Below are 27,274 nucleotides of genomic sequence, written 5' to 3'. Positions count from 1 at the left end.
AGCGAAAGGATTTTACTGCTAGCAACACCAGCAAGTCCAGGCAGATTCCTCAGACATTGTCACGGTCTGCCACATCAACTCTTAGCTGCTCGGACCCTCCTCAAGAAGACAACAATCTTCAAGGTGTCGTTCTAGTACACTTAGTAAACAAACAAACAAAAAAAGAAAACAAGAGCAATACAAATTTGGCCTACCTGCACAGGTGGTTGACACAGATGGAGACTTTTTATTTTTAATGTGAGCAAAATGGTTATCAACAAATTGCATGTTTTTTCTAAAAACCATTTTAGAGAGAGAAAAAAAAGGCCTTTGAAAAAATTTTTCCATTACAGCATGTGGAAGTGTTTTCAATTATGTTCACACTCAGTTAAAAAGGGAAACATTTGAAGATGTGCACAAAAAATGTTTAATAAAGACAATGTAATTGATTTAATGTCAGTGTTGGATCTGCATCAGCTCGGCAGACTAAAGACTCTTTGTCAGCTTATTATTATTTTTGCATCTCTGTCACTAGTTCTTCGTATGAAAAGTAAAAAAAAAAAAAGCATTTAGGTTAGATTAGGTCTCAAACATAGAGCCTAAAATGTCCAAACTCACTGACATGTTAACATGATGACTTTGCTTAAGTAATGGTTGATTTTCAATCAAATTACGGGTTTTGTCTTCAACTCTCCGGCATTGGTCAAAGGTTTGTTCTTAGATTAATCAAAATAAATGACAGTGTTGATGTTAACAGTGTAAAGGAAATTATTTCGTGGATAGGAAGACACTGCTTAATTCTATCTCTTGTCATTTTATTTATTCTACAAATTTTCCCCATTATCCCATTAAAATGTCATAGTTATTAGTTATGTAATTAAAATAATACAAATAATAACCTGACATGTTTTATTTAATATAATTCATACCGTGAATTATTCCAAATTTGTTTGAAAGTATACACAAACATAGACATATTTTCTTTGCACATTGACACACACATGCAGCCTTGTACGCACGCTGGTGAGATCAGAGAGCAACAGGAAGCAAATATAATCTAATAGGAGAGGCTGTTTGAGCTGCACACAACATCTCCCCTGGCCACACTTACTGTGAAATCTCCATGAGCTTTAAAGTCACTCTGTGTGTTTTTTTTTTTTTACTGACATGCAGGAAAAAGAAAAAAAAAAAGTGGCCAAATCCTTTGCCAGCAGTGATTTGAGTTAACATGCTGGTTGTGAGTCACATCAAGGTGAAACACCTGAGTGAAGTTGGCCCCCCCACCTTCTTCAAATCAGACAAAAATGGTGTCAAACGTTTGTGCTGCGTTTGTGCTGGTTTGTGCAGCAAAAATTTTCGTTTGTGCTGCTATCATTTGAAAGATATAACGAAATGTTTTTAGAGGTCATCAAAGGTCAACCAGCCCCCCCACCTTCTTCAAATCAGACAAAATAGGTGTCAATCAACTCGGCTGCGTTTGTGCAGGTTTGTGCAGCAAAATTTTTTGTTTGTGCTACTTTGGCTTTGAAGATATTGATGAAAAGGTAAAGGTCAAAAGGTCAACCAGCCCCCCCACCTACTTCAAATCAGACAAAATTGGTGTCAAACGTTTGTGCTGCGTTTGTGCTGGTTTGTGCAGCAAAAATTTTTGTTTGTGCAGCTATCATTTGAAAGATATAAAGAAATGTTTTTAGAGGTCATCAAAGGTCAACCAGCCCCCCCACCTTCTTCGAATCAGACAAAATAGGTGTCAATCAACTTGGCTGCGTTTGTGCAGGTTTGTGCAGCAAAAATTTTCGTTTGTGCTGCTTTGGCTTTGAAGATATTAATAAAAGGTTAAAGGTCAAAAGGTCATCCAGTCCCCCCACCTACTTCGAATCAGACGAAATAGGTGTCAATCAACTCGGCTACGTTTGTGCTGGTTTGTGCAGCAAACATTTTTGTTTGTGCTGGTATCATTCTGAAGATATTAAGAAAAATGTTCTCCAGGGGTCATCAGAGGTCAACCACTCCCCTGGCCCCACTCACATTTGGAAACATAAATAAATTTGGTGTCAACCAACTGTGCTATGTTTGTGCAGGTTTGTGCAGGAATTTTTTTTCATTTATACTGCTATTACAAATTATAGAACTATAAAATATTATGAGTTATATAAATAATAAGGTCATCAAAGGTCAACCAGCTCCCCTAACTTCTTCGAATCAGGTAAAATGGGCGTTAATAGACTTGACTACATTTGTTCAGCAAAAATGTTTGTTTGTACAGCTATCATTTTAAAGTTATTAAAAGAAAAGTGTCTAGAGGTCATCAAAGGTCAGCCAGCCCCCCCACCTTCTTCGTATCAGACAAATAGGTGTCAATCAACTCGGCTGCATTTGTGCTGGTTTGTGCAACAAAAATTTTTGTTTGTGCTGCTTTTGCTATGAATCTTACATACTGCAGGCCCAAGTGGACAAACTTACCTTGATGCACTGCTATGAAGTATTGAAAAGAAGTGCTGATGATTGCTGTCGATAATAACATTAACATTGACCTCAAAAAGGCTGAGTACATGCTAAGCACATGTTCTGTTCTTATTTTTTGTATTTCAAAAGTACAGTTTGTCTAATAGCACCCTCTAGTGATGAGAAGCTAAGATACAGGTCACCGAGATTGTTTTGGGAGGTGATGTACCAAACTATTCATTTTAGATGAGACCTAATTTGAATTGAATTTCGTCCATGTTAAAAGTAAATTCTTTATGTTCATGTGTTAGCAACTTACACGGCAATTTAAATGAAATTGACAGTTTCAGCATGAACAGATGTTCATTGACCTTTTAAAGCAAAACTAGCAAAAAATTTAAACTATAATGGATATCTTCAAAGCAAAAGCAGCACAAACGAAAATTTTTGCTGCACAAACCTGCACAAACGCAGCCAAGTTGATTGACACCTATTTTGTCTGATTCGAAGAAGGTGGGGGGGCTGGTTGACCTTTGATGACCTCTAAAAACATTTCTTTATATCTTTCAAATGATAGCTGCACAAACAAAAATTTTTGCTGCACAAACCAGCACAAACGCAGCACAAACGTTTGACACCAATTTTGTCTGATTTGAAGTAGGTGGGGGGGCTGGTTGACCTTTTGACCTTTACCTTTTCATCAATATCTTCAAAGCCAAAGTAGCACAAACAAAAAATTTTGCTGCACAAACCTGCACAAACGCAGCCGAGTTGATTGACACCTATTTTGTCTGATTTGAAGAAGGTGGGGGGGCTGGTTGACCTTTGATGACCTCTAAAAACATTTCGTTATATCTTTCAAATGATAGCAGCACAAACGAAAATTTTTGCTGCACAAACCAGCAAAACGCAGCACAAACGTTTGACACCATTTTTGTCTGATTTGAAGAAGGTGGGGGGGCCAACTTCACTCAGGTGAGTGAAACTAGTTGGATTTGACTCACACAGACACTCATAAACTGTCAACAACAGAGAGGCTTTATTTACTGCAGAGACACAAGTTGAGCCTGGATGATAAAAGCAGAAAACAACCCTGAACACACACAACACACAGAACCAACACAGATATGGACAATATATGGTGTGTAAAAGATTATCCAGGACTTCAGACGTTCAGGGCTCCCTTTGATGCCTGACCTACTTTATGTCCGTTAGTTCGGCAACTTAGTTTGGCACAACTTCAAACCTCTGTAATAATAAAAAAAAACATTTCATAACACATCCTAAAACACAGTGTCAAGTTATTCATTTATTCATTAGAGGTAACAATAGCAAGGTGGAAGTTGTTATGCACATATTCCGTATCTGCGATGATCTCTGAGTGGTGTTTGCACTGCCTGTGTGCCCTTCAGCAATCCTTTTGACTTGACTTTATGATTTATGAGGGGTGGCCATGTTGACTCTTTGGTGCCCGCGTCTCAAAGAACTTCTCTCATAGTGTGAATCATGAGGAGGAACTTTTTATTATTTTTTTTTATCTGCAATTTGTTCCTAAATGATTTAATCAACAAACTAAAATATAAAATTATGTTCTTAGGGATCTAAAAGTAAACAAGTGAACTTATTTGGCTCCATAAATACATAAAAGCTGTAAAGCAGATTATTATTCAAATAGGAATACATTATCTTAAATAAATGTCATCAGAGCTGAACCAATTAGACAGATAGAGAAATAATTAAGTTTTTAAGATTTTGTACCTGGAGTAAAGAAGATTATATTGCAACATTGAAGCAACCTGTCAAGACATCAGCCAGGATGTTGAGGATGGCTCTTCATCATGAACAATTAATTACTCCAGTACAATAATACCAAGTTAGAAAGCAGCTCAAAGAAAACTAAATCTATCTCTACAAGTGGCCGTCACAAAGCCCTGATAAAATCTGAGGGCGAAGCAAAAAACGGTGCTTAGAAACAAACTTGATCAGTTCTGTTATGAGAGATGAGGCCACGCTTCTTCAAACTGTTCTGAGAGACTTTTGGAGATGCTGTTTTCATTTTCCACTAGGACTTGGCACCTGCTCCCTTTGCCAAAAACTACCTGCTTCAATGCCCTTGTGCCTGACTGGCCTAACAAACTCACTTGACCCTCAAACCACAGAGGAACCGTGGAGAAGAGGAGGAACACAAGAGACACATTCAGCAGGTTGACGTCTTCTCTATTAAAAGTCTTGTTCTGTTACATTGATATTAACGGAAATGACCCTGAAATTAATCACAGGGTACCATTTGGGTTTTTGGTGTTGCAGTTGAAGAAATGAACTGTTCGGTGATGTCCCGAACAGTTCTCCTTGTTGCGTTACGGTTGTCTCCTGTGAAAGTTGTCTCCTCTTGTCTCGGGGTGGGCGGGTTTTCCGCCAGCAGGGTTTGGTTGATTCTGTATTGATTTGTTGGGAGAGCCGGAGGGGAGGAAGAGAAGGAGGAGAAAGTGAAAGGGGAGTGAAGAGAGTGGAGGAGAAATCCCTGTTTGATGAGGGGAGGGAGAGATGTGATTGTTGGGTGTCGGAGAGGAGAGAGAGCGATCATAATCAGAGACAAAGTCGGAGCCAGCGAGCGCTCCGAAAACACGTGGAAGCTCGGAGAAAAGTAAAAGTGTCGTCGGAGGAAAGTGACTTCGCACTTTGTTTTCTTTCTTTCCTTTTTTTCCTCCTTCAGCCTTCTCCTTTTCCTCCTCCTCCTCCTCCGCCCTGCATTCCGCGGAGCAGCTGCGCTTTAATGCCCCTACGCACCAGCGAAGGAGAGGACTCAGACAAGAGTGAGGAAGAAGAGGCAGAAGAGGAGGCGAAGAGGCCTGGACACCACCCGTCCCCGCTCCCTGGGACTCTGTCCACTCTCCCCTCCTGGCCCTGCATGGACGGGGATGGGGAGAGCCGGATGCTGTTACCGCGGGGCTGAGCGCCTCGCTTCCCCGTCTGCGGCGCGCCGCTTCCGGCCGCTGCTGCTGCTGATCGTCGGTCTCTGCTGCGGCGCTCACTTAGGTAACTGACCCTCTCCGAGCTTTAGGTCAAACCCGCGCCGAATCTTGTCATTTCACACCCCACATGCGCACTTCGCTGTTTTTGTAGGCGACTTCACGTCATAGCACTTCGTTTCACTCCGTGCTTCATTAAGACTTCCGGTAATCTGTGAGTTATTAAGTGTTTGTAAGCGCTGTGCGTCGGGGCCCAGCACAACTACTGCCTGACAAAGGCTCTCTCCAAAGCGGCAGTGCAGCAGTCTGAGCCCGGATCGAGTTTCTCCTCCTCTCTCCTGGGCCGTCATTCTCCTGTCTACCCCTTAATGGCTCATGGAGGAGGGGAAGAGAGGGCTGCTACCTCTACTGCTGCCCATGCATAACAGATGTATTGAAATCCAAGTTAACACTCAGTCTGCAGTGTTGCTGGACACAAAACGAAAACACAGCAAAGTGGTGTTTAATTCTAGATTGGAGAAGAAAGCATAAAAAGTAATCAAAGGTTCATTTAGTTTCTCCTTATTATATTTAAAGTTAATCTTTGACTGTAGAAAGTGTTTAATTTGCACATATTTGAGCTCAGAATCGAGTGTTCGCCACAATCTTGCCTTTTGCCCTGGATTTTAATCTGTGTGTGTGCAGAGATTGTTTTGGCTATTTTATGGCCAATCACACCTCCTGCATATAGTTTAACACTCCTCGGCAGCGGGACAATCCCCCACTCTCTCTCTCTGCACACACACTCAGCCCTGTGGAGCCCACAGAGCCCAGCTTGCTTGAAAACCCTCTCGGCACCTCCTGCCGCACATGCCTCACCAGGAAAGAATGTGTATTATTTGGTTTAGCGAGACAAACAGAGCGGTTTATTTGCTAAAAGGTGTGAATAATGTTTTGTTTGTGCTGTTTTCGTCGAGACATATGTCATCGGCTGACAGCTGTGCGAGTGTTTGCACAGGAAAGCAATGAACGTCTGGATTAGTGGGAGCTTTTGTTGGCGGGGTTTAGGTGAGTGCGTGCTAGAAGAGAACGTGAGCGACTGCTCACAACAAGGTGATCAATAAGCACTTCACAAGCTGTTCCTTCAGCCAAGAGAGAATCCCAGCAGATCAGTTTTTTATCTCATCTCTGCAGCTCAGAAAAGGTTAGGAGACAAAGAACAGATAAATAAATTTAAGTCTGGGTCTCCTGACCTCTGTCTGATGGTGGAGAAGCGGCCTCGGGATGCAGGGAGCTGGTGACCTGCAGCCGGGCCAAGTGCAATAATAGAAAACATAAAGAAGAAAATTGAAAATAATAGAAATATAGAGATATGGGTATCATTCTGCAGAAGGTTCTGACTCCTATTGTGCCTTTGTTAGAAACTGTGTTGCAGGAGGATAATACGAACAAGCCTCTGAACACATGAGATCCTTACATGGTTTCTTTATTCTCCTCTTAATAACATTTCTAAGCCTTTTCAGTATTCACCACCTTTACTGGCTTTGGCGTAAGTTCCCTATTTATATGCATAGATTGGCTTTTCTTTTGAAAGAACCGCTATGAATACCTAATAAGATTACGAGAATCCCCTGAGAGCAAAGATAAGATAATTCTCTTTAATAAGTAACCATAGATAGACGGAACATATTTAATTATCACATGAAAATCTCCTTATGGAAATCCAACGACGGCGCTTCAGTGACTCATTTGAAACTGGTGCAAACTTTTCTGGAGAGGCTTCATGTCTGTTTCAATCTTTGAAACAGACATGTTTCAAAGATTGAGTTAATGGAATAAACAATAAAAGATTATTTTCCCTTCAGTTTAAATGTAATAATGTAAAATTATGGTTCCAGAGTAAAGTTTGGAAGTGTTTTTTATTAAGATTTACAGTAGAAAAATGTTTGGAGTTGATTAGTCAGGCTTACCACACCTGACTTTAAATGCTGTGGTTTTTAATAAACCTGGACATGGTCGTTTTCAGGTCTAAAAGCTACACAAAACACGTCTAAAGGCAGAAGTTTGAGCTGCAGAACAAGCGGCCTTCTTTGCCGGAAAAAACGCTTTAGCGTTCATTTATCAGATCTTCCAAACCTTAAACCATCTGAATGAGACTGAACTCCGTCGCCCTGGACCCCTTGCGGGTGCTGCAGGTCTGATAGGAGGAAAAAGAAGGCAGGCAGGCGTTTGGGCAGACACAATGCAGCCTCAGTGCTCAGACGGTCTGTGCAGTCTGTGCGTGTACGTGCGGGCATATCTCAGGGTTGGTGTCGGTATTTAACAGGCAGGGGAGAGATTCTGAAGCCTGCTGTGAGTGGGGGCTCTGCATCTGTACTCTTGATTTTAAATCGCTTAAACTCGGAGCAGCACTGCCCTCACATGGTGGGACACAAGTGCTTCACACGTCCACAATCTGTGGAGATTGTGGATTTTTCTACTTATGAGGAATAATATCTGTGTGGAACTGATAAAGGGTGCCTATTTTTGCCTGTTTTTTTTCTTCCTTTGCTCAGATATCAGAGTCATACCACCATTTTTTTTTTTTTCTGATCACTGCTTGTGTTTGTGTGCAGCCGGCCCCCTCTCTCGCCTCCCTCTCCCTCTCTTTCTCCCCGGGCTAATCTAATAGGAGCACGCCGTGACTGATGCATTAGGTCTGGTCTCTAATCTCTCTCTGGCTCTAACTCTCTCTGTACATCTGATGATCAGCGATACAAAAGGCTGTTTTGACCCCCGTTCCACTTGGAAATGTGGAAACAGATATAAAATCATGGACAATTTCAGACCAAGAAATCAGTTCCCGGTGGTGTGATGGTGAATTTTTGATCATGTGTTTATTCTTTTTAAAGTGAGGGTTGCAAACACACAACTTATCAAAGTTTCAATAAATTATGACAATACATGGCATTCATTCCGCTTGAACGTTTTTGCAATTTGTCACGTTATGGCCACAAACTTGAGTGTTTTATTGGAATATTTATGTGGCTGGCCAGCACAAATTAGCACCTAAATTGTACAGAAGAAGGAAAATGATACAACTATTAAACTTATATGGTGTATCTTCACATATACTATAAAACTGGCCCATATTTTTCAGATTTCTGTTGAAAAGTTGTCCAAAATCTACATGACTGATGAACATATGGGCTCAAATAAATTCCTTTTGAGTTTCTAAATGATGGACAATCACCACCTATGCTTGAATAATCTCAAGTTTTCTGCAGTAGTCTGAATTAGACTTAGGTCTAGGCTTTGATTATGCCATTCTAACCCTGTATGTTTAGTGCCAGTGTAAGGTGAACTCGATGGTATCCTTCCCAGATTAGTTAATTCAAGCTCCTATCAACTTGCTGAATGTCTCCCGACAGCATAATCCTCCCTCCTCCATGTTACAAGATGGCAATGATGTGTTTAAGGTGATGTTCAGTGTTGGGCCCGAGGTCGGTAAACTCCATTTCTGTCTCCTTTGATAAGAGCACTGTTGTTAGAACTTAGCCTAGCGCAAAGTTCAAAACTGATTTTTTATTGCTTTCTTTTAACATCTGTCATTTTCAAACTCCTACTTATGGCTCTGTTTATGAAGTTCATAACCAATAGTCGTTCCTACTTGAGCTGAAGATCTCTGCAGCTCTTCCAGAGTTGCCGTAGGTTTCTTAGCTGCATGGTCTCCTGTCAGATTTTTATTTGTAAATAGTTTACAGAAATTATTTTTCTTTCTTTCCCACACTCAAAAGAAAACACTTTTTTTTGTTGTTCTATCATATTTACATTACAATTTATGGTTAGTGTGACAAAATGTGCAAAAAGTTCTGGGGTTAGGAATATTTTTGCAAAGCTTTGTACATGCATCATACCAACTCTTTTCTGCTCCATCTCTCTGAGAAACTGTTTTAAACGCTTCTTGGCTCTCCAGGCAGTATTATCTCACTACTGGAATGAAGTTGCTTCATCGTTCCTGTCTGGGCGCTCTTTGGTTTATTACACTTCAGGTTTATTGCACTCACAAAGCGGCAGTGCTGATTGATCAAGACTTTTAATTGGCTGCTGGTTCTTTTTCTTCTTTTATTGGGTTGGACTGTAACACTGTAGAGCATTGCGAGTCTAAGATCAAAGACTCAGACATGTATGGTTGGCTCGCTAATGCAACCATATTCATTTTGTATTTCAAAGGGTACCTCTGACTCTCTTTGTTTGTCCCGTTCAGGTCAGTGTCAAGTGGCTACCCCCCAGTGTCGGATCCAGAAGTGCACCACCGACTTTGTGTCCCTGACCTCCCACCTGACGCCCGCTGTGGATGGCTTTGATACCGAGTTCTGCAAGGCTCTTCGCGCGTACTCAGCCTGCACCCAAAGGACAGCCAAAGCCTGCCGGGGAAACCTGGTTTTCCATTCTGCCCTCCTGGGCATCTCAGACCTCATGAGTCAGAGGAGCTGCTCCAGAGATGGTCCAACTCCCTCAGCGCACCCCGAGATTCTTCTGGAGCCCTGCAACTATCACAGCCGCACCCAGCACACCCACACACACTCCCACTCCCACACCCACTCTCACGGCCATGGTCACAGCCGCTCTCGGCCCGGGTACTTGTTCTGTGGGCTGTTTGGAGACCCGCATCTGAGAACGTTTAAGGACAGCTTCCAGACCTGTAAGGTGGAGGGTGCGTGGCCTCTTATTGATAATGACTATCTGTCAGTTCAGGTCACTAATGTTCCTGTGGTTCCTGGCTCCAGTGCAACTGCAACCAACAAGGTGAGAAACTGACTTGTGTGTTTTTCTTCAGATTTTTTTGTTCCTTTGACCATTAAATGTTAGATAGTTCTGATTTCTCCAGCAAATTTTTGTTCCAGCCTTCCTGCCATCAGCATTAATTATTTATATCGGGAGCAGACACAGTGTCACACTTTTTGCCGGAGACAACAGTTTTGTAAAAGAGTGCTAACAAATATTTGACGACAAAGACAAAGTGATTACAGGGTTAGTATTTCAAATTGTGTTTAGCATCTTCTGCTAGCACTGCGATATTAGCTACGGCTCCAAAAAGGGCTCCAACATTTCCAAGTGTTGTATAAACAGACTCCCTTAGCCTAGCTTGATGTTGAAATAAAAAAAGATAAACAGAGCAACTTTTTCATAACACAATTTACTTCTATTCTTGTTCACTCTTTAGTTCTCTAGCAACCTAAATGAGCTTCAACTTCCTTTAAATTAGCATCTTACATCTTTGTCTTAATATTGAAAATGGGTAAATTTGAGTGTTCTCCCCTCAGTAGCAGTGCCCACACTGAAGAGTACATAATAGAGTCTGTTAGAAAAAGATGGGATTTTTTTATTTCCAGCTCAAACCTAATTCTATGCATCTGTAATATCCTGGTATTTAGAGAAAAAAAATACTAAGAAAGTGAGGCTGACATCGTTTTTTTCTCGGTGTGTTTCTTTTTATTTGTCATGTTTCTTTGCCACACAATAAGAAATCTTATCAGTGGGAAACCAGAAAACACCCTTGCTCTACTTAGCTCTCTTCCAGACTCCCTTTGTGTGTCTCTGGCTTTCATAGGCACACAGGTGCAAAGCAAATGGCCTCGATCTTGTGACCGCCTCTTGTGACTGCAGCAGTGCAGCAAACCTAACTTGGTTAACGGCTGCATATAGCCTGACCGCTAATTTGGCGGAATGAGATGCGTGAAAGGAGCCACTGTTTACTTACAAGCGCATTTGGAAGCATTTGTGTGTCTATGTAAGGAAATACGGGCTCTATAAGTTCATAAGTAGCACTTCTTGCAGTCAGCAGTCAGCTCTGTGTGTGTTAAAAGGTCTCTGTGCAACAGCAAAGATTTACGTACACACGTCTGTGCACAGCACTGCACGGAGGAGGAGCTGCACAAGGTGATCTTTGTGGTGTTAAAGAAGCAATGTTGATGTTTCCCCTGATGATTTGCCCTCTCTAGCTTAGTGGATAGCTTTAATTATTAAAGCACACGCGCGCACACTTATTCGCCAACAGCGTGGCACACACTCGGCTATGCAGAGAGAGCAAAACCAGGTTTTCTACACTTCGCAGCTAAAGGTTTGACCTTGTGTCAGAGGTGGGGCGAGTTATTAGTCACGACTATTAGACTCGCACACACACACACAAACACACACTTTCACATGCACCCACATCAACAGCCCTCCAGGCTTAATGGGCGGCCAGGCCTCATTCCTCACGGCTGTCATGTGAACAAAGCAGCCATTCACCGGAACTATGATGCCGGAGCTAACCGTAATGCGCACACACCACACCCAGTATCCACCGCTGTGTCTGCACGCCCCTGGAGTGTGTGTGTTCATGTGTCAGCATGTTTTCATAGCTGTGTCAAATTACAACTTGTTAGATACTCATCACGTCGCTCCTGAAATATTGTGAGATGATCGTGGCTCGCTGCCTATGGATTCGTTTTTCCTCAGTTGAGTGATCAATGCCAAATCGAACCCAACATTTAGAATATTTTTAGGTTTTGATTTGATTAGTTCAAAAATATTTTAAACTAATTTTATTCTGTTAAAAACTAATAAACAGACACAATCAAAAAAATGAAAGAAAGACTTAGCAAATTTGTACCAAATAAATTTTTGACAGTAAGAATTTACAGTAACAAATTCTTTGACCTGATTCATGTTTATATTAAACAGGAAATTTAAGACTTTTCTTCAGCTTGATGTCAATCGCTGCCAAGCTGGACGAGCTCAGGGCATTTTGACCTTTGACCATTTTGTATGTATGTTCTGCTATTTCACTGCTCTCTACTTCCATTTTGTGTCTGTGAGCCTCTGCTAATTTTTTATTTTAGTTACACATTTTCAGGAATTACAGAGTAAAATTGTGACTACAATGCTCAGTCTCAACACTCTCTAATCCTATTCATTTTAACAGATTATGACCCCCGATCAAACCAAACTCTAAACAATCTACTGCTCATTGACATCATTTTCTTGTGGCAAACATCCGCGTTTTCCAGTTGAAGCCTTTGAGTAAATTACAGGAAATCAGTAAATCTGGTACAATATGCCTCATCTGTTGGATTCAATTACCGGTAACTTGGTTGGTGAAAAAGAACCAAAAAACATGTGGAAAAACGGAAACAGTTGAAATGACCTTTGGGTGGCATTTATCGTATTGTAGCATATCATAGCGTATGATATTGTTTCATATCGCATCGTTTATCATTTATGAACTTTTTTTTTTTTTTACCATGGAGACAATTAAGGTTTATTGTTGTCATGATGAATTTCAAATAAGAATGGTAAATGGAATAAATAAAAAACTAAGAGTATGATAGAAAATATTATTTTTTACCATTTTCTCCGCTATTAGTTCCATGAGAGTATCAATATGTCCGATATTATGGATAAATGCAGTTTCTGTGTGGAGTTCACTGATATAAAACATACTTTTTACAGCATCTGGCGTCCAGAGGAAGCCTATTTCAAACGCAAATATTTTTCAAATACATTAGTGTTTGTGCTGCTTTAATCCTGTGCCATGCCGTCACAGAAATACAGTTCTAAGTAATAAATAAATAATATTTTTTAAATCTTTATCACTATCAGAATAGTATCACAAAATATTGTGATAATATTCTAAATCCTTATTGCCTTCCTGCTCCCAACCACTGCTGTTGCAGAGCAGGTGGCCTTACCAGAGAACTCAGCTTAGTTACCAGTCACATTGTAGAATGATTTGACAGGAATGACTCCTTCTCATATTTGTCCCTCTGATTCTGAATCTTGACAATGCAAACTATTTCCCTCCTGTTTCTCACTGTAGATCACCATCATCTTCAAGCCTTATGAGGGCTGCACAGACCAGAGGGTCTACCAGGCCGTCACAGACAGCCTCCCTGCTGCCTTTGACGATGGAACGGTGAGCAGCGGAGACCCCATCCACACCTCCTTCGGGGCTGACGGTGTGGCCGGGAAGGTCCGGGCTCTGTGGATCTCTGAACGCAGCCCTGGGCGTCACGTGGAGCTGCATGCCGGCTACATTGGTGTGACTGTAATCATTCGCCAGCTCGGGCGCTACCTGACATTGGCCGTGCGGATCCCAGAGGAGCTGGCTCAGGCCTACGACGACACCCAGGACCTGCAGCTCTGCCTGAACGGCTGCCCCAGCAGCGAGCGCATCGACCAGGCAGGACACCTCCCTTTGCCGCTTTCTCCACCTGCATTCGGCCTGCAGCAACAGCAGCTGCACCGGCCCAGCTACGCTTCACAGACCCAAGCATACCCCCATGGTGCCACACATGTTTTTGCCTTGGACGGGGCAAAGGAGCGCTGCAGCGAGCAGCTGGAAGTCCTGGACATTTACTTCCACTCTTGTGTGTTTGATCTCCTGACGACTGGAGATGCTAACTTCACATTAGCTGCACACAGCGCCCAGAAGGACATGGAGAGCCTTCATCCCCACCGGGACAGATGGAGGATATACCCCCGCGGCTCTGCAGCCTCTTACTTCCACTCAGACTCTCAGCTTATCAAAAAGCTCGCTCTGCTCCTGCTGTGTGCGCTGAGCATTGTATTCATGTGAGAATGGCAGTTCCTGTGAGCCTGAATGCATGTAGGCCCGAGTATGTACACTACAAAAGGAGCTTAGAGAGGATTTGGTGAGCTGAGCACTGATACTGAGCACTGACACAGAAAAAAGCAGCACGGGGAAGCCTGGCAGTACTACCTGCACTTCACCTGGCAGAGTCCGAATCATCGAATGCAACTGACAATGAGAAAAACGTTTCTGTGTGGGTGAATCATCTGTAAATAGTTAATTTTTCTTCCTTAAGTGCACAGTGTGATCGTGTATAGACTGTTTTGTTTATGTAATTTTATGTGACCTTTTTTTTTTAAATACCTCAGTCAGAGGAGGTTTGTTTTTAACCAAAGCACTTTATTTTAACATTTTTTACACAATGCCAGTCAGTGTTTGTTTTCTTTTTCACTGAGAACCAATAACTATTCAAGTATTGGTTGTTTCTTTTTTGGTTTGATTTTTTTTTCTTTTTTTGGCTCCTCTCAGAATGAATTGAATTGAAGGAGCTGCCAATGATGCTAAAATGAACCATTCTTCCAGCAGCTGATCTTGGTCAGTCGGCATCTCATCTAAAGTCATTTAATGTGAGCTTTTCTGTTGAATGTATTAGGTCTGTTGTTGCAGCAAATACCATCAGTACTACTTGTTTGTTATTTGATCCCAGCTGTGTATGTGTGTGCTTGTGTGTGTGTTTTTTTTTGTTTAATCGCACTACATAAAACAGCTTGTACTTTCCTGTAAGTAAGAACTTACCTTTCAGAACTTTCTTGGAACTTGTCTAGCACTTTCCCAAAAACTTTCCAAGAACTCAAAGTGTACTTTCTGGAACTTATTAAGTACCTATCTTCAAATTTCTTTTAGGATTCCAAGGATTTACCTGATACTTTCCTGCAATTTCCTCTTGCAAGTTTTTTTTCTGAAACTTACTTTTACAACTTAGCTATATTATGAGGAGACTTATTGGTGTTCTCCACAAAACATCCAGAGTAAGTTTCAGAAAGCAGGCTAAGTGATGCTCGGGGTACTTGATAGATTCCTGGAAAGGAACCAGTAAGATTATTAATAGTTCCAGTAAAGGCCCTATCATGTACCAGAGATTGACATTTGTCACAGGAAAATACAGACTGCATTATGGTGCACTGCACGTTTTTGTTATGATTTTTACCAAAGACAAATGGCATTTTATATGTACACATGAATCATGACTCCCCACCAAACCAGCACCTTCATCCCCTCTCTTTCTAAAACTTGGTAAACCAGTTTATACAAGATGCTTCATATTGGGATAAAAGCAAAATACTGGAGGTATTTCAAGGATCTTCAGATCATGAAATGTGTCTGTGTAAGCACTGTGATGTGCGAATCAATGCCTTGTAGAATTTTCTGCCCCATCGAAAATTTAACATTCTGTATATTTATTCCCAGTTTGTTCAGTCTGCTTTAGTTTTAGCCATTGTGTGAACTCCTTTCTTCATGTGAGTGTCGGTTTGGTGAAGAGTGACTGGTCAGTGTTGAAATACCTTAACTTATTTATGAACGTAGTGTCCTGTAGAGGATGTTAAGCTCCATATTCTTGATGTTGGATAATTATTTAAATAAAATGTCAGATGTGATTGTGCTGCCACCTAGTGGTACTCCCTTGCTACGTCAGTGTGTTACTAAGAGCGCTCAAAAAACTAAAAGAAAGGAAGAAACAATGTGTGCTGGTCTTTTATTTAAATATGATACAGTCAAAACAGTCATGCATTATTTAATATATATAAATTTGAACAATAAAATCAGTAGCAGAAGGCTGCTGAACTGGTTGTTAATGTCAAAATAAACAAAACTTCTGCAGTCCATCAGGTAAATGTGACATATTTAGATTTAATTGCCAGTTTCTTCTGCAGTCCTGGAAGAGTAATTATCTAAAACACATTTTAAAAGTTAAGTCACTGTTCATTAAACTGCAAGATATTGAATAAAACGGAATTACACAAAACTTAAAAATGATCAAGGAACACATACTAGACTAAGTCCAAAGTTATTTTCTTGAGTGGGATCTTACAGTCTAAGATCTCTACACTCTAAACTTATAGCCAGTGCTACAATAGCTTAAAACATAATCATGCTTTTGGAAAAAATGCACAAACAGTAGAGTACACCAAACATTTCAGACATATGTTTCCTGGTGTAATTTTTACAAAATATGAAAATACATTGAATTTTTTGTAATTAAAGCGTCTCAAAGTTAAACAGAAATTCCATTCATTTCTACTTATTAATTGTTAACATGTTTTTTCATATCTTGTGTCTTATTAAAACTAGACTCAGGAGCTCCACACACATCTTGAAAAGCACACAAAAAATGCAGGCATTGATCCACCTGTGTGAGGTTATGTTTTGATCAGATACCATCAGACTTGGCCTCACAGATACAGGCTCTCATTTCAACTGTCACAGTCAAAAACACCTGGGATGAGAAAAGAAAAAAAGGCGCCACTACCAATTCAAAGCAGTAAACTCCAGAGGATTACTTCTTTTGTTCCTGTAGCTTTCCCCAAAACTCCCGGTAAACTGTCTTTGTGAAGCCAGCCATAAAGAGATGGAGCGCTCCTTTCTTCTTTATGCGTAGAAATCATCTCAGAGTTGACAAAAGAAAGAGCCTCAGTTGCTCTGGTTTCTTTTCAGCATCATGTTCTGTATCCAAAGTTCTTCTTTTCCACATATCTAAAAAAAATTGGAAATATTTTTGTTGAGATTTTTTTTCTCTTCATCCTGAAAAACAAATATAATTCACACCTGGATTAGCACAGAGACTAAGTGGTTTCTCTTTATCTCTTCATAAATAAACATTCTAGGTTTTGTTGGCATTTTGAAAATTATTACAGCAGCCTTTTAGAGGCAATAAATCACTAAATTAGCCAGTAAATAACACTTAATTTCAGGTGGGTTACTGTAAAAAAACGATAAAGTTTGGCTACAGTTGAATTAAACCATTGAAACATTACATAAAAGGGCAAAACAAATTAAGATACTAATTCAGATGCTTTATTTGAATTATTTTCTAAATCGACCAGACCAAATGCAGTGGAGATACTCAATTGTTAAAATGGTCAAATGTTCATAAATGAAGCCGAAACTTTGAGATCTGCTGTTTTGATTCGCCATTGCTTTCATCTACTATGTCAAAGCAAAACTACCTGCCAGTGTCCCAGCTGCAGGAATCGGACATATTTGGATCTAACAACGTAAAAAAAAAATCAGAATAAATACATGAATGAATGGGTGCTGGGACCTTCTTGCATACAACAGAATGCACTTTTAGATTACAAAACCTGTCAAACTGATGAGTTTGGCCATTATTGAATTCACTGATTAAATTGTCTACTCTTTTACATTAAATGTGATGTACTTCTTATGAAAACTAATGTTATAGTGTCCTGTTTAGTGACTCACTCTTACCACTTAACAACAAGATAAATAGTCATTAGTGCATCAAAGACTATTATCTTCATCAGAAGGAGCCGCATATACAGCACAACCACCGCGTTCGTCCTCACAGTAACATCTGGAGATCAAACCAGACGTAAACATGTTGAATCTGCTTAGCACACCAGCAAATTATCAGTGAGAACCTTTCTCGATGTTTTACCTTCTGTCTCTTCATCACTGTCGCACATTTCATCTTCACCTTTAGGAATAAAAGATTTGGAAACTAACTCAAAGTGTTGTTGCACTAAGTTTATGACAACTCAAGAATTACCTGCTGAGGTGATGCGGTGTCTTTTTTTGGCTTTTGAGTGTTTCTTGCGGCGCACAGAGCAGCTGTAGGACGGCCAGTTGCTGGTGACAACCGTGATCATCGCCACAGCGCTGTGGCCGCGATGCTTCCTGGTTACTGCGCCGTTGTATGGCGTGATGTTGGTGTACTCCTCATCAGAGGCTGACCTCCAGCTGATCTCCAGGTGACCTCTCCTGAAGTCATTCACCACACAGACCAGCAGTGTCAGGCCAAGCCTCTCCCCGGAGAGATGGACTGGAGGGGCCAGAGAAGCCAGCACAGTGCCCTCCACCCCACCTGAGGCAGGAAAAGATCAGATAGGTCAAAAGTAAACTAAAATACAACAAGAAAGATAAAGGAAGTTTCAGGGATGAATGGCACATGCTCAAAGAATGTTCCTCAATTGCATAAATGAAGAAATTAATTAATTAATAGTTTTTGTAGAGCAAAAAACAAGGATTGACAAAGAGCCTCACAAGTGATAAAATGAGTAAATCAATCACAATAGAAGAAAAGGGGTACAGAAAAAAAAGTGAAAAATCAGTAGAAATTCAAAGCAAGAGATAAAAAAAAAACTTGCGATATTATTGGACTAAGTGAAGGTTAAATTATGATATTTTTATTTAAATAAGTAACGCTAAACACCAAGCCAAAATAAATAAGTCAGTGGCTGTTCCCCAACAATGATACCTCACCACAACTCTTTGTTCTGACTTTGGGATAACAACTCTATTAAACAAATAGAACCAAATAATCATTTTGAAAACCATTAAAACACCATTAAAAGCATCTGAAAATCTAAAAATAAGATGCACAAAACACAGTTTTGAATTAGCTAAATAATGCTGTTAATAATGTAGCATAAAATAAGCAGCAATACATATTTCTGCAAAAACACATTGTATACATAAATATATATGTTCTTGTTCACTACATAAAGAGGATAGTTAAAGGTCTTACCTGTCCATAAATATATGATGTGAAGATAAATGAGTCCCCTGGGTGGCTCAGTCATTTCTAACCTGTAGTCAATCTGACGTTTATGAGCCCTGCTCAGTTTTCTGTATGCGTGAGTTAGTGCGTGTTTGTGTGCCTTGTGAGCGCGTGCATTAAAAGAGGGCTTTGCCAGGAGCGTTGCATTGTGGGGGATTGGCATGTCTCATTGTTGTGACCTTATACTAACAATGGAAACTCCGTGCACCGTCCCAACACACCCCAACACCCACAAACACCCAGAAACACAGACCGAGGAAGGGAGAAAGACAATATAACACAAGTTAAACGTGTCACACTGCGTTAGGATTCATTAAGCTACAGCAAAGTGAGGTGAAGGCATTAGGAATAATATTGAAACACCTGGACAACCGCCTGCGTTTGGCTGTTACATCTGAGGTGAGATAATATCAGCAACACCTGCACACACACACGCATACACAGGTCTGTAAAGCAATAAGTATGAACACGTAATTAATTTGTCTATTTTCCACAATATTTTTAAACTTATAAGAAAATATTGTCGCCTATATCCTCACATCTAAAACGCCTCTGTCTCTTCCCTCTCACAACCACACACTCATATAAGCGGTTCTTTTATTTTCAGTGGGCGGCATTTTAGAAGAGAAAGTGAAACTGAGCAGCAGGAGCATCAAGGAAGCATGATGAAGCTAAACTGATCGAGGTAATGCTTCTTTTTTCTTTTTAGTAATTCTACAAATCTCCTGCAGCAGGAGCAGAGTTGAGTTCTAGCTCCATCCTGAAAATGCATTCAGGCTGTGGGAATCTCAGAGGTTGTGACTGATGGCTTTAAATAGTGAGTTTGGTGCAGTGCAGCTTTAAGACTGTTTCCTGCTGTCACCTTTTTCACTCTGATCTCTGTGATCTTCTTTCTTTCTGACCACATGGCTCGTTTTTGCTCACCTGTTTGAATCTCGTAAAGAAAGAGACTAGCTGTGGTGGTCTGTATTTCAGCCGAGCTCTATGTGCCATAATTATCTGAGCATGTGCTCAGTACGGCCCAGTTATTCTTAGCAGTTTTTTTCCCCCCACCTGCTCCAAGAGAATAATTTAGTCTACTTATTTTGGGCCCTCAGAAATTTGTTTCATAGCTACACAAGTGACCAAAGTAAACAAAATATCTAATACTCATAGGTTCATGGCACCACAGTTATGTTTTGTTTATGTTTTTTGTAATGTCACTTGAAGACAAATCGGGCCAGGTCACATCCAGTCTTACACAAAAAAACAGTTTGGTACATTAAAATTGCCTAATTTATTCCAATATAATCCATTGCCATAGTCCAATTTACGATACAATCCAGGGCAGGTCATACAGTAATCTGAGGTAAATATGTGGGGACAGTGGAGAGGAACATCACCTTTTAGCAGGAAGTATTCTCCAGTAGAATAAATTTCAACACAGAGCTATGCTCTATGTCTCACAATAGACAAAAACAGAATGAGTGAATTTCTTTTGAAAGAAAGACTGTGTACAGTTAACGGCAGCAGTAGCTTTGTAAATGTCTCTGACAAGGACAGAGAGACAGCTGGACACTTAAACACTGAGCCGGGGGGGTTTTCTGCAGGAAGGAAAAACAAAATAAATTCTGTTCTTTCTTTGATGGAGCAGGAGCTCTGCCACAGTGTATCCTACTCTAGAACAGTTTGATACATTTTCCATAAACTTGTGTATAAATGTAGCTATTTATATCTTTACAATCTTAATTTCAGTTCACTGAACCTCCTCTAAAATAGTCTGACTCTGTGGGAGAAGAGAGGTTTGTAAAATTAATCAAAGTAATATATGCACAGATACCAAGAGATATATTTAACTTTGTCTTCCATTGTTTGTGTCTTTCAGGTTCAAGAGAAGAATCCCGGAGGAGTAGCCATTTTATTTTCATTTCATCAACCATTGATGTTGGGTGGTCTTTACCGTGGTTGACTCCAGTGTTCGGGTTATGATTAAATGAGTTCAGAGCTAAGTAGTCGACCTGTCGAACGGGTTGGCATCATTTTAATAAATTTAGTTCACAAACATTCCCTTAACAATGATTCCAATCAGGCTTTTAGTGCTGCTGGCTTTCAATATTCATCTGGTTGGGTCTCAGGCCTCTCAGAGCTCACAGCAGGTAGCGAGTCCCCCCAGTCCCACGGCAGAACCATCTCCTCCGGGTGATGGCAATCTGTCCTTCCCCTGGAGCCGTCTTCGCCTGCCAAGGTAGGTTCTATATTTTCTTTCACCACACTACAGAAGCAGAGGGAAAAAAACAAAATATCCGTATTTTGAGTCACTCTCTAATTGGCTGTCATGTTTCTGTGCCTCAGGTACATTGTTCCTCTTCACTACCACCTGCTTCTGCACCCCAACCTCACAGCTCTCAGCTTCACTGGCACCGTGCAGATCCAGATCGATGTCCAGAACAATACAAACTGGGTTGTATTACACAGCAAGGGTCTTCAAATCTCAAAGGCCACAATTTTAGACCAGACCCTTAATCATCTGTCTGATCAGGTAGGTGGAAATATAAGGGAGGATACATTTTATTTACTAACTCCTGTCGTCTTAACAATCTTCTGCTATTTTAGGTCCTTCCAGTTCTTCACAACCCTTCCCACGAGCAAATAGGCATTTTTTCTCCAAGGGTTCTCAGCAGCGGCCAGAAGTATTTCTTGTACATAGAGTTTGAAGCAGAGCTAGCAGATGGATTTTACGGTTTCTACAAAAGCGTCTACAAAACCAGTGAAAGCGAGACCAGGTGAGAACAGGTTTTCCGTTTCTCAGTATCGTTGGAAAACGTAGCCGGCACACACTGTCTGCAACAATCTGTTTTCAGATACCTGGCTTCCACTCACTTTGAACCCACAAGCGCCCGAATGGCATTTCCTTGTTTTGATGAACCAAGCTTCAAAGCCAATTTCTCTGTGAGGATTAGAAGGAGCCCGGAGTATATTTCTCTCTCCAACATGCCAGTAGTGAGTGCTGAATCTTTGAAAAATGTCACAGATGTTGATTGATGGAAAAAAAAGACCTCAAAGTTCTCCTGGGTTTCAGATCAAGACAGTACAACTGAATGGTGACCTTCTTGAAGATCAGTTCGCCCCGAGCGTAACGATGAGCACATACCTTGTAGCTTTCATCGTTTGTGACTTCAAGTCTGTCAGTGCAACAACTTCGTCTGGAGTGAAGGTCTTCATGATTCTATACCCTACTTCCACATTTTTTTTTTTTTTTTGCTTGAACTGTCTCAACCTTGAAATGTCTGGTTCAACAGGTTGGTTTTGATTTCATTGTAGGTTTCCATCTATGCTGTGCCTGAGAAGTGGATGCAAACCCACTATGCTTTGGAGGTTGCTGTTAAAATGCTGGACTTCTATGAGGAGTACTTCAACATTCGCTATCCATTGCCCAAACAAGGTAACCAATAATAATCCCCTTTCTTATTTGTGATCCGTTACTTTTGTTCTTTATTGCTTACTTTTTCCTCTTCCAGATCTGATTGCCATTCCAGATTTTCAGTCTGGTGCAATGGAGAACTGGGGCCTGACCACCTATAGAGAGACCAGTCTTCTCTATGATCCCCTCACATCCTCCATTTCTGATAAACTCTGGGTTACAATGGTAATTGGTCATGAACTTGCCCATCAGGTGAAACCATGAAAATGACAAAAACAAATTCAATTTAAAGTTGCTCTTTCCTTTAAGTAGTAGGGGCTTAGATTATCCATCTTATCTGCAGTGGTTTGGGAACTTGGTGACCATGGATTGGTGGAATGATATCTGGCTGAATGAAGGATTTGCCAGATACATGGAATACATTTCTGTGGAGGCCACCTACCCTGACTTCAAAGTGGTACTTATAACTTAAAGATAAATCAGTAGAAAGCCACCGAGAGGTGTTTGTGATTAATTGCTTTCTTGTTTTGGCAGGAGGAGTATCAACTGCACACATGTTTTGCAGCAGTTGGTCATGATTCCCTGAACTCCTCTCGGCCTATCTCCAGCCCAGCAGAGAACCCCACCCAGATCAAGGAGATGTTTGACACCGTGTCTTATGACAAAGTATGATCTCTGTGCATGAATAACATATTTGTCCCATATTATGTATTAAAATAGTGGCTGGTTGATATTAAAGTGACTTCTTTGTATCTTGCAACATAAAAATAATATGTTTGTAGAACATGAACAAATCATTTCATGATTGTTGGCTAAAACAAGCACTTTCTCTGTCTTCTGTCAGGGAGCATGTGTCCTGCACATGCTGCGACACTTCTTGACCAAAGAAGTGTTTCAGAGTGGGATAGTCCGATACCTCCGCAAGTACAGCTATGGAAATGCTCGCAATCAGGACTTGTGGGACAGTCTTGCCAATGTACTCTTTTATTAATCTTTTTGTATGTTTAAGGGGCCTCTTAGTGAACAAGCAGCTTTATAGAGACATGCAGTGATTGTCAAAATGAAAGGCTTGTGGGTTCTGCTATTTTTGCATTGGCAAAGTTTTATTTTATCACAAAAAGGAATAGAGGAAAGGATTTGTGTACTGCAAATTAACCTTTATTTTCTTTGCCATGCTGATGTTACAAATTTGGTTGCTTTACACCTTTCTCACAGTGTTCCTCAGCTCTTATCAGTTCGAAATTTAGGTGGTGCACTATATGCTGTCAGCATCAGTGACAATATGTACATACATTAAAGCAGTTGTGATTTAAGAATATTACATCATATAAAGTCATATATTTAAAAAAAAAATCTTTCTTTATAAATGTTTTAGACATGTTCAGAAGATGACTTCACCTCAGGCACACATTGTTACAACAGTGACCAGGCCTCCAAGAATGCAGTGAGTAAAACATCCTGATGTTATATCATTTACACAATATTGTGTTCGCTAGAACTGACAGTTTATGTCCTCCTACAGTATCTGTTTGCAGGGGAACACCTCAACCTGACAGCCATGATGAACACTTGGACTTTACAGAAAGGGATTCCTCTTGTGACTGTAACCAGGAAGGGGCCTCGACTGCTTCTTCGGCAGGATCGATTTCTGAGGACAGTTCTTCCCTCTGATCCTGAGTGGCAAGCTGTGCAACAAGGGTAACTTCATAACTAGTAGTAGCTTAATGTGCTCTTCTCAGTTTGTTTTGTAAAATGATCACAATTTGATGTTTATATGCATCTTTTTTTAATAGCTTCCTGTGGCATATTCCTCTGACATACAAGACTGATATTTCCACCACCATCCACAGACATATGATGACTTCTCCCACAGGTTGGAGATGAAAAAGTATCCAATGTCAAATTCTGTTGTTTTTAACTTTCATTTGTAATAACTCAATACTTGCTCTTTTTTATATAGACAGTGTACACATTGGAGAAGAAGCCAGCTGGGTGAAAATAAACTCAGATATGACTGGTTATTACGTGGTTCATTATGCTGATAATGGTTGGGATGTGATGGCTAAACTACTGCGGGAAAATCACACAGCTCTGAGCTACAAGGACAGGACTCACTTGATACACAATGCATTTCAGCTGGTCACGTAAGGAAGAAAGTTTGCACATTTTAAATAATAAGAATAATGTATGCTTGCAAAAAAACTAAAAGTGTTTGTTTTCTGTCATAAAGAGCTGGGCATCTCCCACTTAATAAAGCTTTGGACCTGATTGGTTATCTACAAGTTGAGAAACACACAGTGCCTCTCCTTGAAGGACTGGCTTATCTGGAAGTTTTCTACCACATTATCGAGAAGAGAGATGAGCCCATTTTAACTAAAAACCTGGAAGTAAGAAAACAACACATAAAAGTATTTCCTAAACTTTGTCATTAAACATTATGTGAATGTGACTGTTTTCCTGTCTCTGAGCAGACGTACATCCTGCAGTTTTTCCGTGCCGTCATCGACCAGCAGACATGGAGTGACAGCGGCACTGTGTCTGAGCGACGCCTGAGGTCGAAGGTCCTGTCTCTGGCTTGTCACCTGGAATACCCACCATGTCTGGAGCGTGCAAACCAACATTTCAAAGACTGGCTCCATTCCAACGGAACATTAAAGTCTGTTATAGTTGAACTACGACAAATGCTGTTCTATACACACCACTCGCTTCATTAAACATTTCTCAGTGATTTTGGTCCATATTGACATGGCACCTTATCACATTTGTGGGTTGCATATTCATGATGTGAATCTCCTTTTCCAACACTAAAGGTGCTCTATTGGAGTGAGATCTGGTGACTGCTGTGGCTCAGGAGCACAATGACCTTAATGTCATGTTGTTAGTTTGTGAGGCTTAAGGGTGGTGACATGGTGCAGTAAATGTGTTAAAAAGGTATGGGCAGCAACAATATTCAGGTTGGCAACCTTGACAGTTGACACAAGATAGAATGGAACATAGAACAACATGCTTTCATGTTCATGACAAATTACGGCTCTAAAATTGAACATTTCAGCTAAATCTAACACTCATTGGACCAGGCTTCCAATCTTTTATTGCCCAATTTTGCATATAATTGCAGCCTCAGCTTCTTCTTCTCACCTGACTGGATTTGCACCTGTTAGGCTCACAGCTTCTCAATATCCACTGCTTCTAAGGTTGATACATTTGCATTCAAATATGGTACTCTGTATATATTAGTATTAACAAGTGGCTGTTTGAGTTTCTTCTGCTTGACAATCATGTTAAATTTAAAGTCACTTCAGTCTCTAACTTAACTGTCTGTGCTTTTGTTCACTAAAGCTTACCTACAGATGTGGCAGAGACGGTGTTCTCAGTCGGAGCCCAGAATGACTATGGCTGGACTTCGCTCTTAAATGCATACAAGATTTCCCTCTCTGAAGCCCAGAAAAATAAGATCCTCTTTGCTTTGGCAACGACCAAAGACATAAACAATCTGCAAAGGTGCTGGAGGGCTTTTTCTTGCTTTGCTTTTTTAACTGTCCTGTCAACATGTGGCAGAATAACTATGCCTATCACTGTGCATCTACTTTGGTTTATATCAGTGGACTCGAACCCTGATCATCAGGGTCCATTGTCCTGCATGTCTTAGATATATTCCTGCTCCAGCACAACCGGCCTCAAATGATTGAATTACCTCGTTAATGGTGTGCCTTGTCTGCAGCAACAAGGAAACACCTAAAACCAGATTTTGAGGTTTGGTGTCCTACAGCATTTAGATGTGTTTCTGCATTAAAACAGAGCTAAACATAATATAATTAGATCGTCAGGACTCCAGAGAACCTAACTGCATGCCAAAAAGGTAATTCAGTCATTTGATTCAGGATATAGGACCTCAAGGCCTGAAGCTGAAAACCCCTGACCTAAAACATGCAAGACAGTGAGCCCTGAGGAGCAGGGTTGGGGAGCTCTGCTTTAGAATACACAAACGTTAAGTAAGGCTTGGTGTCATAAATGCTGGTCTTGTGTATATTTATTTTGCAGACTGCTGGCAATGGGTCTGGAAGGAGAAGTGATCCGATCACAGGACCTGTCTCATGTTGTTTGGATGGTGGCCCGTAATCCGAAGGGACATTATCTCGCCTGGAACTTTGTCAAACAGAACTGGGACACATTGGTTGAAAAGTCAGTACGACTCATTTTCTCTTGTTTTTTTCTAGGAGCTGCTTGTTGCCCATCAACCATTTCAGATGAATGATGTGTAAACCTATCTGCAGTACAGACCATTATTTGCTGGAGCAGACTTGAGTGTATTAGTTCTTAGTTTTTGGATTTCTGACACATTTCTCCTTTTCTTAAATACAGGTTTCAGTTAGGCTCCACATGCATCAGGACCATGATTGTTGGGACCACAGGGCAGTTTTCATCTCCAGAGGAGCTCATTCAAGTAAATTATATCTTTGTATATTATAGAATGTGGTGACTTTATTTTAAATATTATTTTTTTATTTTATTATTATTATGCAGATTTTCATATTAAATTGACTTCAAATACAAAGTAATTCCAGTTAGAGTTGTTCATTCTGTGGGAAAGCATTTACTTGGACTGATCCTTGCTGGAACTTGTTGAGCCTGTCTTGAATATAATTCTTGAACATAAATTAAGCTGAAAACTTGGTGTAAAAAATAACTTATTTAAGTAATTTGTCTCTATTTGTGTTTTGTCCCTTAGGTGCAGTTGTTTTTTGAGTCCATCAAAGAGCAGGTCTCCCAGCTGAGAGCAACACAGCTGGCCCTGGAAAATGTGCGAAAGAATATTCGCTGGGTTCAGAGGAACCTGGGAGTGCTGAGTAACTGGCTGGATGAGCAGATGAAATGACAGCTATGTGGGGAGGGGGAAAAAAGCATAAAATATTTTTGAGAATTTTTGTAAATGGGAAATTGTAAATGCCTGGAATGTTTTTGTTAGAGTAAAAGAGTTCTAAGATAGATGAAAGGCTGTGGGTATCATGAACATTTTGTTTCAAAGAGAAAGCAAAGTTTAACAATTAGACAATAAATGTATTCTCTACAACTTGGTGCATCTTTTTGTGTTGTTTTAACTGGGTTGATTTTTTTAAAAGCAAAGGCACTCAAATTAAAGATGAAAA

The 27,274-nt window shown here is 40.5% G+C and overlaps 3 protein-coding genes across 7 annotated transcripts; 2 read left to right on the top strand and 1 right to left on the bottom strand.

Moving 5' to 3' along the window:
* Nucleotides 1-4,890: 4,890 nt before the first annotated feature.
* On the top strand, nt 4,891-15,584 carry rgmb (repulsive guidance molecule BMP co-receptor b). Its single transcript, XM_055048926.1, has 3 exons — nt 4,891-5,460; nt 9,619-10,160; nt 13,216-15,584. The coding sequence occupies exons 1-3, from the start codon at nt 5,343-5,345 to the stop codon at nt 13,972-13,974; spliced, it is 1,419 nt and encodes a 472-aa protein (XP_054904901.1). The 5' UTR covers nt 4,891-5,342; the 3' UTR covers nt 13,975-15,584.
* Nucleotides 15,585-16,280: 696 nt separating this feature from the next.
* Nucleotides 16,281-18,816, bottom strand: LOC129371987 (uncharacterized). 5 transcript variants are annotated; one of them, XR_008607215.1, is made up of 5 exons: nt 18,695-18,816; nt 17,717-18,031; nt 17,606-17,668; nt 17,154-17,521; nt 16,281-16,680 (listed from the first exon to the last, which is right to left on the bottom strand). XR_008607215.1 is itself a non-coding variant. In XM_055048927.1 (5 exons), the coding sequence occupies exons 1-5, from the start codon at nt 18,747-18,749 to the stop codon at nt 16,644-16,646; spliced, it is 624 nt and encodes a 207-aa protein (XP_054904902.1). In that variant the 5' UTR covers nt 18,750-18,816; the 3' UTR covers nt 16,281-16,643. The 5 variants fall into 5 exon arrangements, 4 of the variants coding, with proteins under 4 accessions (XP_054904902.1, XP_054904904.1, XP_054904903.1 ...); XM_055048927.1 differs by having other exon boundaries at nt 16,281-16,728; nt 17,416-17,521; XM_055048929.1 differs by having other exon boundaries at nt 17,416-17,521.
* A 96-nt stretch (nt 18,817-18,912) lies between these two features.
* erap2 (endoplasmic reticulum aminopeptidase 2) lies at nt 18,913-27,198 on the top strand. The gene is made up of 22 exons (XM_055048925.1): nt 18,913-19,126; nt 19,335-19,412; nt 20,592-20,951; nt 21,059-21,245; nt 21,320-21,489; nt 21,568-21,706; nt 21,786-21,920; nt 22,028-22,148; nt 22,225-22,379; nt 22,471-22,584; nt 22,662-22,793; nt 22,972-23,103; nt 23,503-23,571; nt 23,650-23,825; nt 23,921-24,000; nt 24,088-24,271; nt 24,358-24,514; nt 24,599-24,783; nt 25,467-25,628; nt 26,169-26,309; nt 26,490-26,571; nt 26,857-27,198. Exons 3-22 carry the CDS (start codon nt 20,782-20,784, stop codon nt 27,001-27,003), a joined length of 2,838 nt encoding a protein of 945 aa, XP_054904900.1. The 5' UTR covers nt 18,913-19,126; nt 19,335-19,412; nt 20,592-20,781; the 3' UTR covers nt 27,004-27,198.
* Nucleotides 27,199-27,274: the final 76 nt, after the last annotated feature.

Source organism: Poeciliopsis prolifica, unplaced genomic scaffold, assembly GCF_027474105.1.
Source record: "Poeciliopsis prolifica strain line A6 unplaced genomic scaffold, Auburn_PproV2 SCAFFOLD028, whole genome shotgun sequence".
Taxonomy (NCBI): domain Eukaryota; kingdom Metazoa; phylum Chordata; class Actinopteri; order Cyprinodontiformes; family Poeciliidae; genus Poeciliopsis; species Poeciliopsis prolifica.
The sequence above is the reverse complement of the archived record's forward strand: the minus strand, read 5'-3'. Positions and strand labels throughout refer to the sequence as shown.

Excerpts from the sequence above, each read along its gene's own strand:
- rgmb (XM_055048926.1), top strand. The coding sequence starts at position 5,343 with ATGGGGAGAGCCGGATGCTGTTACCGCGGGGCTGAGCGCCTCGCTTCC. Across the intron at positions 5,461-9,618 it reads CTGCTGCGGCGCTCACTTAG|GTCAGTGTCAAGTGGCTACC; the intron begins GTAACTGACCCT and ends TGTCCCGTTCAG. Across the intron at positions 10,161-13,215 it reads GTGCAACTGCAACCAACAAG|ATCACCATCATCTTCAAGCC; the intron begins GTGAGAAACTGA and ends TTCTCACTGTAG.
- LOC129371987 (XM_055048927.1), bottom strand. The coding sequence starts at position 18,749 with ATGACTGAGCCACCCAGGGGACTCATTTATCTTCACATCATATATTTA. Across the intron at positions 17,669-17,716 it reads ACACCGCATCACCTCAGCAG|TTTCCAAATCTTTTATTCCT; the intron begins GTAATTCTTGAG and ends ACTTTGAGTTAG. Across the intron at positions 17,522-17,605 it reads CAGTGATGAAGAGACAGAAG|ATGTTACTGTGAGGACGAAC; the intron begins GTAAAACATCGA and ends TTTGATCTCCAG.
- erap2 (XM_055048925.1), top strand. The coding sequence starts at position 20,782 with ATGATTCCAATCAGGCTTTTAGTGCTGCTGGCTTTCAATATTCATCTG. Across the intron at positions 21,246-21,319 it reads TTAATCATCTGTCTGATCAG|GTCCTTCCAGTTCTTCACAA; the intron begins GTAGGTGGAAAT and ends CTGCTATTTTAG. Across the intron at positions 23,104-23,502 it reads TGTGGGACAGTCTTGCCAAT|ACATGTTCAGAAGATGACTT; the intron begins GTACTCTTTTAT and ends TAAATGTTTTAG.